Source organism: Corylus avellana, chromosome ca1, assembly GCF_901000735.1.
Source record: "Corylus avellana chromosome ca1, CavTom2PMs-1.0".
Lineage (NCBI taxonomy): Eukaryota > Viridiplantae > Streptophyta > Magnoliopsida > Fagales > Betulaceae > Corylus > Corylus avellana.
The window spans coordinates 4,975,573-4,987,001 of NC_081541.1; the positions used below are offsets into that span (position 1 = coordinate 4,975,573).

General features: G+C 36.9%; 1 protein-coding gene across 2 annotated transcripts; it reads right to left on the reverse strand.

Annotated features, from left to right (window-relative positions):
• Nucleotides 1-3,079: 3,079 nt before the first annotated feature.
• LOC132191896 (long chain acyl-CoA synthetase 9, chloroplastic) lies at nucleotides 3,080-11,093 on the reverse strand. Of its 2 annotated transcripts, none has more exons than XM_059607031.1 (12): nucleotides 10,864-11,093; nucleotides 9,908-10,429; nucleotides 9,535-9,615; nucleotides 8,501-8,770; nucleotides 8,169-8,300; nucleotides 7,888-8,061; nucleotides 7,494-7,723; nucleotides 5,671-5,788; nucleotides 4,054-4,185; nucleotides 3,818-3,952; nucleotides 3,541-3,747; nucleotides 3,080-3,377 (listed from the first exon to the last, which is right to left on the reverse strand). In XM_059607031.1, the coding sequence occupies exons 2-12, from the start codon at nucleotides 10,352-10,354 to the stop codon at nucleotides 3,210-3,212; spliced, it is 2,094 nt and encodes a 697-aa protein (XP_059463014.1). In that variant the 5' UTR covers nucleotides 10,355-10,429; nucleotides 10,864-11,093; the 3' UTR covers nucleotides 3,080-3,209. The 2 variants fall into 2 exon arrangements, with proteins under 2 accessions (XP_059463014.1, XP_059463006.1); XM_059607023.1 differs by having other exon boundaries at nucleotides 9,908-10,397; nucleotides 10,864-11,092.
• Between the last annotated feature and the right edge of the window lie 336 nt (nucleotides 11,094-11,429).

Genomic DNA, 11,429 nt, shown 5'->3' on the forward strand with positions numbered 1-11,429 from the left:
GGAATAATTATTAAAGTTGTGGGAATTTTTTACATGGTGGAACTCATTTTATAGCTAGTGTGGAGAAAAGTAGTCCATAATCATGGCCCCACAAACATATTCAATCTCAATGGTAGTAACAGACATTTTCCTACTTTTAAGTCATTTCCACAATTCTAACTGCGTCTTTTCTTATCTTTTTAATTTTTATCTCCATGAATCATGATGAACTTACTTTTACTGAGCTTTCTCTATTGGCTCAATTCTCAAAATCATGACAATTGGCCTCCAATCTCAACAGTAAATGTATTAGTTAAGATGAATTTGGAGTTAATAAAAGGGGGAGGTGGGCTCCATTTGAGTACTGCTATATATCACTTTATTATTATTATTATTATTATTTTTTATAACGCAATCTTTCACAAAAAAAATTAATTTTTTGATAGGAAAACTACGTTGCAAAGGAGATGAGGAGGATTCTCCGTCGTTGGACATTCATATGCCCTTTTACATTAACTACCAACATTACTTGCAATACCGACAAATAATTACACCAGATTACGATCCACTTAATTAGAGGTATGAGCTTTAATTGTCTAGGAAAAAAGAAAGTTAATACTATCAACCGAGTTAACTTTTTAATTAGATATACATATTTAAGTTTGTATTGTAGTCATTGCCCTAGCTAGTAACCTTATAATGCTTTGTGCCTCTAAAAAATTAAGTTGACGAACCTAATCCTAACGAGTTAGGAGCGTTACATAATTGGTTCTACCAGGCCGCGGAGATGTGGGAGCGCAGAACCTTTGATATTTAGGAAGAGAAAGCAATTGATCAATTCATGGGGCTAAGGGGCTTTAGCTGATATCACAGTCAAGACATGAGCACCTCATAGCATGCAAAGTCGGTCCTGTTTAAAAACTTTTGTAAATGTTGATTGGGTTGTGGGGTTAGGTCAAACTTTTGGACTCCCACTTGAGATTATAGGGAGCATAAGAAAGGCTAAATGGAGTTTGCCTAAAGGCAGCTGAAGTGAGATAGTGGCTGCCTACGCAGACTGCTTGGCATGAATCTTGGAACTTTTCAAGGATGGGGGCTTTTTAAATTGTGTTGGGAAGCACATGTTGTGTTTTCTTATTACTAAATTTCAAAAATGCTAGCATTGTGCCGTACCTTTTCTCTAAGAAAAATTAACTTTGCAACAAAAACTAGCACTAGCTATATCTGTGTTATTACTTTAAAAGTGTTAGTGAGATTATAATTAGGCTCTTTAAAAATACTTATAAATCTCAATTTTACTTAGCAAGAAATTAATGTGAGACTAATTTTTTTTATCCTAGATATTTTGCATTCTTCAAATAAAAGTTTCAAAATCGAGCTCGGATATGAATTGGGTTTTACTAGATCATTAGCTCAGAAGTTGAGTGAATGAGTGCACAAAACGAAAATTATTCAAGTACAATTTGTGATTGTTGGAACAAGTGGCTCATATTCTACTACTGGCCCATTGGGTGTAATTAGATCATGTGGGCTTGGAGACAAATAAGTTGTGGAGGTATTTTGGAGTTTTCCAAAATATTTATAATTAGGGTTTTCCTATAAATATGTTATGTGGTAACCCTAAATCATTGAATAGTAAAATATAGTCGCACTCTCTCCTGTGGACGTAGACTCATTGTCAACACGTAAATTTGTTTCTCGCTTTCTCTTGATCTCTCTATTTTCAGTTTCATATTATTCATTATTGTTGTGCACGGTAACAACAGCGATCCTAATTTTACCAGCCCTAGTAAACCAGGAAATCACTCAAGATTGGAACAGTTTCTCAATAGTCCTCAGGCCCTCCTAATTAAACTCCCTTTTTACTTTTTTCTTTTGTCATTTGAAACCTCTTGCTTCACCCAAGGTTGTCACTAGTACACGCACTCAATCTCATGGACACAAATTATGTACGTGTGCTTGAGAGAGAGAGAGAGAGAGAGAGAGTAAAGAAGAATGGAAGGCAATTGGGGGGCCATGGGGAGCATAGGAGAAACATCTTTTGAAAAGGAAAAAAGCGAATGGCACATGGGTGAGGGCGTGGGGCTATTCCAATGGGGTTGGGTTTAGGTCGGGCTCACATCATGGACCAAAAGTTGGATGTGGGTCTCCTTCCTGCCACCTAATTCTGTAGTTTCCTCCAAATTCAAACTCCTCTTTTTTCCTTGTACCTTAATCTTGCTTTCTTTAAGCTTTTTTGAGTCCTGATTATGCCATTAAGTGCGGGAAAATGAAAAGAATTAATTAACTAATAGAGGGCTATTGACACCAGTTGGGGTCAATTGAAATGAATTCACTTGTTGGGAATGGGTACCACCATCTTGGCAGTTAGCAGATTATAATTTGCAACTAAAAGAACAAAAGAGAGAATTTTTATTTTTTTCTTTTCTTTTCTATTCAGTCAGGGGGAAGAGGGCTAGGAGGGAGGCTCTTTTTCACTCTCGATTTGAATGGAAGAAAGAATAAGAGACCAATTGAAAATGCTTTTAAATACAAGGTGAAAAGCAGTTCACTTAACTAAACAATATGCTTTAAAATCAACAATATGCGAAGATTTCATAGGATAGTCCGGATCGTTAGAATGGATAAACCTTCCAAGATTGGCTCTCCAGGAGCAAGGGGAAGAGAAGGAGAAGAAGAATTATGGGAGATTTGGTAACCAAGGGAACTCTCTCTCTCTCTCTCTCTCCCTCTTTCTCTGCAGCATAAACATATCAATAAATTAAACATTGCCAAGTCCATTTTACATTTTACATATTGCATTCAATGAGACGTTGGCAAAGATGTCGATATTATATAAACCATAGCCATGGATTGAAAGGGAAAAAATAGAGCCTAGTCAATTAATGTCTATGGTAGAAAAAATAGATTTATGTTACTATAGTTCCTGTAAGGCTTTCCCCCAAGGCAGCTCATATACCTTTGGCTTTGAATGTTGGAAAAAAAAGGGAAAGAAAGAAATATGGGAACTTTTCATAGGAACATTTTCCTTTTCTATTCTTTTGTTTGTTTATTGGGAAAGAATCGGAACAAGGTAAATACCCTCGCCCAAAAAAAAAAGTGACATAAAATGAAGACAAATGTTTTCAACACCAAGGGGGACAAAATCAATACATCTCCGAATTTTCTTACAATAGTTCTCAGCATAAATCATAATATAGAAATAAAGAAGAAGAAGAAATTCTCAAGAATCATGAAGTGTATAATTTTGAGAGGTCTTCAGAGAAAGTCTTCCTAATAACATCTCTCTTAATCTTGAAAGCTCCCGTGACTAGGCCAGATTCAGGAGTCCAAGGTTCAGAAAGCAATTTGATTTTTGCTGGAATCTCAAACCTCTGCAATCGTGCCCTCTTTGCTTCCTGCAAACAGCAAAAATATAACCGAAAAAATTGAGTCTCAAATGTATAAATCGGAAGGAAGCTCATAATAGTCATACAAGAGTGCCCTCTTCAGAATTTGAAGTTAAAATTCCTAAACATTAAGCTAAGTTCAGAATCAGAGAAATCTGTTCACTGTAGATACCTTTTGGATTGAAGCAAGCACTTCTTTCTTTGTTTCTTCCTTCTCACACAAGTCTGCAAAGTCGGTAAAAGAAATTCCTTGCTTAGAAGCCCAATCTTGCACTGTATGCTGAGAAGCCACCACAAGGGCCACACAGTAACTGTGGAAGGGATCAGCATGCAACATGATATTGTCGACATAGGAGCAAACAAGGAGAGCAGCTTCAACCTGTAGGAAGAACATTAGTCCCTGAAGGAGATGAAATGAAGATTTACATTTCATCTCACAATATTCATACCTTGCCCAAGGAGACATACTCTCCATGCTGAAGTTTGACTATGTCCTTTTTACGGTCAATTATTTCAAGGCAACCATCAGAATGAAACTGCCCTATGTCACCCGTATAGAACCACCTCATTCCTCTCTCGTCAACCTTTCACAACAAAGAAAGAGAAAGAGAAGAGAGAAACATAATTAACAACAGTCCAGACTACATTTATCTTTGGCTAAAGAATGGAAACTTTAGAACTCCACCTTGTATGATTCTTTTGTTTTTTCTTCATTTTTGAAATACCCTAGTGTAACATTCGGACCACCAACGACAATTTCCCCACGAGGGGTTGATGAATCACTAGTTAGATATCCACCTTCAGGCCAATCAATTAACTGAGATAGAAAAGACTAAATGTTAAAAAAATGAATAAATTGAATAAATTTTTACCTGAATGTAGCTGTCATATAAACCATACACTACGTAAAGGACATTTGAAACCATTAAATTCACTTGTTTGACACTACGTTTAAAACGAAACCTAGAAATCGATCACTAATTCAATTTGAGTACCATGGATGAGAGACATAGAGAAGAAAGTGATAAGATATAGGGTTCATGTATTGCAATTACTATTCTTGTCAAACGCACGAGTAACCAGGAAATAAGAATTAAAAATGATAAAATAAAACTACAAAAAAAAAAATATATTGATGCCCGTAATGCAAGTTATTATACCTCAACATATTAAGGTATCACCTATAAATGTAAATATAAAGCTGTTAATCCACAAGAGCTTAAGAGGGAAAGAGTGAGTGGATCGTGAAAAATGCTATGGTGTTAGAACAAGAATCGGACTTCTGAGAGCTCCCCTCATCAAGCAATGTATGTTCTCTGAAATATTTCTATAATAAGCTTCCATCAATTTTTTATGTTGTTTAATCATTCATCATGTCATCATGTTGGATCAACCATGACCACAGAACTGTTATTCAACGAAACGGTTAGGAGTCCGAAGGGCAGGGACATAAGTTTCAAGTCGACAAATTGACAAATCTGGAAAAGTGAAACAACATGGAGAGAAAGGGATATGAGTTTTGACTGTCAGCAACAGACCACCTCTTTTACAGAGCATTCATGCCTTTGGTCAATCATAACCTTCCTCATGCACTGGGCGGGACCTTTTTCAAGGGTTGTTTCCTAACAATTTCCAGGGAATGTACCACTTTGCAGGTTTAAAAGTTCCTTATGTTCCCTCAGTGCATCTCTGTGATAGGTAAATCCCCATGAGAAAGGGGCAACTTTCATGCGGTTTGTGATCAGATTTAACTGTTGAGAGTTTCCCTAAATCTTAATAGATCTCTTCTTGTTCCTCAGTCTTCATAGAATGTGGAGTTGAATTATTATTATTTTTTTGATAAGTAAATGTGGAGTTGAATTATTATAAGTTCTTTGTTCCAAACATTTCCTGAAAGTAGATGAGCATCATGAACATTTGATTGAATTTCTTGCCTCACCCTAAGATGCAAGAGAAGGTCGATTTTTCTTGAATCCTACACCTAATCCCTACTCCTACACTCTCACAAACTCCAATTATCATTTTTTTGTTTTTTTTTTGGAAAAAAAGAGAGTGAAGTATCTGTAGGCTTATCTCAAGTCTTGAGGCTCATGCTTCAGAGTGATGTGCTGCAAAACTTCTTTCCTTACGCATTTGCTTTAGAAAAGATGAAGGTGGAATACTGATAGTAAACAGAAATTGCTAAATGAATTTCTATAACACACATATCAGTAGCCACCCAAACTTTCGAGAAAGGTGCGTGTGTTGCTCCAAAAAGTTTTCATTTAAGCAGATTAGGTAAAGTATTTCAGTAATCCATTACCTTAATGAATGAGCAAGGAAGTGGAGCTCCAACACGACCAACAGACGTATCATCGACCTCAGAGAATGTCGCACCAGCAGAAGTCTCAGTAAGACCATAACCTTGCCCTATTGGAGCACTGGAGATAGTCATCCAATTAAAATGTGATATTTAAGAACAGAAAGAAAAATTAAGACAGATGTCAAAGGGTAAACCTAGTTTCATTGGAGTTCCCTCTAACAATTAGAATGGGTGGATATTCTTCACACAGTCAAATATAAACCTTCCATGCAAAGTATCTAATAACATCACAAAGTATTCTTTTTCTATAACCCCCACACCACCCCAGCCCCCCTCCCCAAAAAAAAAAAAAACCGCTTTTTAAAGATGTGAATAGGCATTGCACAGAAATGTATCCAATGTGTAGAAGAAAGTGTTGGTTGAATTCAAAAAAGAAATATTCAGTATTGCTGAAACAGCCATTCACAAGCATCCATACCAACCTGGATCATAGCAAAGCTCTTATAATTCCGAAAACGAGGGATGAGAAACATCTCTTGTATTTGGGCAGCCAATTTAAATGCCCTCTAACTCTGGCAGCATTCCCTTTTCCTCTTCCCCTTTCAATTCTTCTACGATTGTTAGCGGAGAGGAACATAATCTTTCTGTTTGTTTGTTGTAGTTTTGCGGGTTTGTAATGTACTTATAAAAAAAAAAAAAAAAAAAAAAAAAAAAATACTTCCTGGTAATAACCAATACCAATCCAATCATAAAATACCATTGCTCAGAGATCACTATGGCCATTGCTAATAAAAAGAACCCGAGCCCAAATGTATTCAAGCCTGGCGATTCGCTAACACAAATCTTTTTTTTTCCTTAACTAGATGGCTAATTTACTAAACTCCAATCAAGTGGAGCAGCTCAAGTACTCCTTTGTGCACCTAAAAAAAAAAAAAAATCCGGAAAAGACTAGCCACCCAGGAAAAACTAGTTTAAACTTATTTAGTGGAATTTCAAGAACTTCAGTTGTACAAGGTCTCCACTCCCGCATCCAAAGACACCACATTGAACAAGGACAAAAACGTTTACAACAGTAAACTACCTAGTTGCGTAAACTCACTTGTCCATCAGCAAATCGAGGTGCTTCACATGACGCAATTGGGAAGCTCAAGATTCAGATGCTTTTCCCCATTCAAATTTGATAAGAGGCACTATATTTTACATTATCAACTATTCCCTCCCTCCCAAAATAAATGTCTTTGTTCTAAATGAAACAAGTATTGAAGGAAACTAGAAATTCTAAGTAACTTCCTAAAATGCCTTCATTCTATATTAGAGATACACATGACTTTTAATAGGAATCTTGTTTACCTTTTGGGAAAGGACGAAGATAGTTTAGGAAAATGTCAAACTCAATGTTTCCACTTTTAGAAAGCACCCATTTTTTGGGATGTCTTAAAAGGAAAAAAAAAAAACATCAAGATTGGGTAGAGGGAATCTAAAATCAATATACTAGGAAAAAGACATAAATTAATGATCTTGTTTTCAATCACACTGATATAAGGTGGCACTAATTATGATGTGTTAATCTTGTTCTCAAACACTCTTCGTAAAATGAGGATACACAGAGTTAACAATCAGAACTGTCAGCCTGATGGCCTAATTCCAATACAAACAGACGGCAATTATACGTTCTTCCAGCAGCTTAAGTCACAATGAGAAAATCGATAACTATGCATTATATGTTGGATTCATATTAACATCAGATACGGATTAGCAGCATGACTGCATTTGGTTAGATGTTCATAACTTAAACTATAGGTAAAATTTGCTACAATACTGACCCAAGACATATGTTGATGAATCTTTGAGTATCACCAGAGAGAGGAGCACCTCCAGACAGCACAAAGCGGATACGACCTCCCAGAATTGCTCGGACCTTTCTAAACACAAGAAAGTTCCAAAGAACCTTTTCCAGGCCCCAAGCCCCAAGCCAATTACCATTAACTGCAGACAACCTACGAGCATATGCCAAGTCAAACAATTTCTTTGATAGTCCGCCCTTTGTATTCACCTGAAGTATTAAGAAGATCAGTAATGGTCGAAGTCACCTAACATTAGGAAAATTTTCACACAATCTAACAAGCAGACGCATAGATGAATACAACACAGCCTTACACGTGCATTTATTTGCATATATGTATGTATTCAACCATATGCAGGTCAAATTTGACAAACCTTCTTAAGCACCCCATCACGAACACGGTCGAGAATTGCTGGGACAGCTGTCATTAAAGTAGGCAACAGCACAGAGGCATCCCCTTGTGTTCCCTTTTTTATCTTGCTTGATGTATCAGTAAGTGTCAAAGGGGATCCATATCCTATAGCACTTCCAACAGCAGCCATCACATTCTATAACATAAAGAGTAAAGTAAGCATACGATAACCTATTGTTAGAAGGTGAGGTAGAATGCTCTGAGCTACTGTATGAATAGAACCAGTTTACAGATCCAACATACCTCAGCTGCTAATTCAAGGATATGAGCCATGGGTAAGTATGCCATATAAATATCCTTGCTTCCGATGTCAGGAACAATTGTCATTACAGCAGAAACTGTAGCTAGGACATTGGCATGTGTCATCATTACACCCTGTATAAAGTGGAAAATCCAATGTGAATCAGTCCTAGATAAAACTCCAATCAGCTCCAATATCCATTTAACAATCAACAATTCACAAAACCACTGAGATAATTAATCAGGTGCAAAGGTGAACAAACTTTATAGATACTACAAGAACTATGATACACATGTGTACATCAGAACTATGATGTACATCAGATGCTTCTAACCTTAGGCATTCCAGTACTCCCACTTGTGTACATTATAACTGCAATATCAGCTGAAAGAGGTAAGTCAGCTGAAAGAGGATTTTCCCCGCCAAGTCTCTCCACATCCACAAATGAAGTAATAGCCCAGCCCCTGCTCTGCTCAACAAATGAGGCAGTAGATGGGATTTCATCATCCATACATATCACACGTTTCACCGTGTCAAGTTGCCCACTTATGTCTATGATTTTCTCAAGTTCGTTGTGCCCACATATCACAGTAGTAACTTCTGTCTGGAATAAATGAAGAACAAGAAATAAAATTAACCAATATTGAGTAACAATGAGAGCGAGGAGGCAAGGAACTGGAACATGAAATAGCCTATTAACTCTATTATCTCAACAAGTGGATTGCAACATTGTGGATCAGCTATTGGAAATTTCCAATCACATGAAATTGGAACATTAATTGATTATTAACTCGTTAATAGCCTGTCCCATCTTCCAAGCTGTTGGTTACCAACCTAGACACTCTTTAACTAGGTATACATACAAGAAAGTTAGAACTTCTATCACGGATTGCTAAAATTAAAGAAACTAATGTTCACATTTCACCAAAATATGGAGCAAATCATATAAAAAAAAAATAAAAAAAATTGAAGTTTCTAGAGGAATGTCTGAAACACATCTGTCTAATAAATTAGGTCTCCCAAACACTTTCCTAGCTTCTTCATAAAAAACAACAATACCACCTTCAGAATCTAATTAACACCCTGAAGTTCCATAATTTGCTAAATGAAGATCTACTCATTATAAAATATCAAGAAAATTATACATAGCATATGGAATGAGAAGAGATCTAATATTTAAAAGTAATAAGGCTCTATTACTAAATTTAGGATACTATATGAGGCATAGCAGATAAAACATATAGCATTGTATTCTCATGTTTCAACTAATATTGTGGGGAAGGGTACGCAGGGAGTTAAAGCGCCGCATTTCACTCCGTAACATAAAATACCAACAGAATATTGAAGAGAGAGAGAGAGAGAGAGAACCTCATTTAATGAGTGACATAAAGCCTCTTCCCCCAAAGATGCATATATAGTAACAACAGTGACATTTCGCCTAAAGCAACCCTGACATAGAAAACTGTATCAGCTATAATGCTATATAATACATCTCTAAAAGGCAAAGGCAGAAGTATAATACATAGCTGTTAATGCTTATATGATATTTCATGCCACCATCATCCTCAGATGCACTGTGACTAAACAACCTACTTCTCGAAAGATATACCTCAGATAAATTAAAATCAAATCATACGTGAACGTAGTTTTCATAAAAATATATAATCCTGCACATAAAGATAATTAGATTCAGTAAAAGAATGATCTGTTCTATATGTAACAGGACACATAAGACAAGCACCTGCAATGCAATGAACCATTCTTCTCTTGTGTCAGCAAAGATTGCAACACGTTCTTCCCTCTTGTGCCCAATTTGAGCCAAACCAGAAGCAAAGTTGCACACAGCTTCAAATGTTCTCCCATACGTTAGCCACTCATAATCTCCCAAATGGAGCTTCTCAAACGACTTTCCACCTTCAGTCACTTCAATCTCCCTCGAAATCAACTTCCTAGTTCCAAGAAAGTGTTTATCTCGGTGCTTCCTGCACGAATGCTCGAAAAGTTCTGCAAGAGTTGAGATACCTTCCCATGCCGTCTGCACCGGGGAAGTGAACCGGCGGTTTCGGACAGCATACCCAGGTTCCCCACCAACATCAGCAAGCAACCCCCGTTTCCTTGAATTCTTCGAATTCCGAAGTATAAGAGTAACTACGAGAGGAACAAGGACGCCAACAATATAGGCACTCATCTTTCAACAACTGTATGCCCCCAACAGAGTACCAATTTATATCCTGACACAGAGGATACACCCAATAAACAAGGTCTACAACACAAACATAAAACCGAGTCTCACAAATAAATAATCAGATCAAAATGAAAGGATCTCGAATTGATTGAGTTCCAGAAAAAGAGAAAATCCCGAAATCATATGTAAAACAGGTTTCTAGGACCTCATCAACAATTACCAATATTTGATTTGTTCAATAATAACCAACCATTTAATTGCAAAGCAGTTTTGCTTCAGTGGCTAAACACAAGTCAACGAACGAACAAACAAACTATTCTTCAACTCCTCATAAACTAAGCAAATAATACATTATAAAATCACATTAATCCTATACGCACGGATAGTATTGACACGAATTATTCTCAATTTCTTACAAAAAAGCAGATAATTAACTCCATTGTTCTTGATGTTTGAATGAAAAAGCATACATTTTCAAGGAGCACCAAACAGGTTAATGAACCAAACAGTACCTTAAGCTTTGGACTCTGAAGCGGAAGCGGAAGAGCTGAGAAGAAAAACAGAGTTTTTAGGTGACCAGCATTGCGCAGGAATGCAAGCAATGAACTGGAAACTATGACTTGTTTGGGATTATAAAGAGGACAATGATCCAAAACGATGGCGTTATGGTGTTGGCAGCAGTTTGCTGAGGCGGAGAGATCGAGAGGAAGGAGGTTGAACTTTCAGAAGCGTTTTGTGTACCGTCTTTGCTGCCAATATATGCAGCGCGTATTTGAGAGGGAGTGGTAAAAGTGTAAATTTGAACTTTTTTTCCGAGGGTGTACACGTGGGGATATGGGTTATGCGTTGCTGAATCTGGGCCGTGCAATCTGGATGCTGGATAGTGTGTTGTGTAATGAATGGGGCCCAGATGGCATACAGCATTGGACTGTTTAATCCTAGCGGTTCAAAATGTATGTATATAAATGCTGGAATTTTCGTTGTCAAAATCATAAAAAGCCAAAAAGGATTTGTCATCATTTGAATCAACGTTATAGAAGGGAGAAGAAGATCTATTTTCTGGGTAAGAATTTAATTT

Coding starts and splice junctions, on each gene's coding strand:
- LOC132191896 (XM_059607031.1), bottom strand. CDS start 10,354: ATGAGTGCCTATATTGTTGGCGTCCTTGTTCCTCTCGTAGTTACTCTT. Junction 3,953..4,053: donor AAACAAAAGAATCATACAAG/GTGGAGTTCTAA, acceptor TTGTTGTGAAAG/GTTGACGAGAGAGGAATGAG. Junction 3,748..3,817: donor AGTATGTCTCCTTGGGCAAG/GTATGAATATTG, acceptor TTCTTCCTACAG/GTTGAAGCTGCTCTCCTTGT.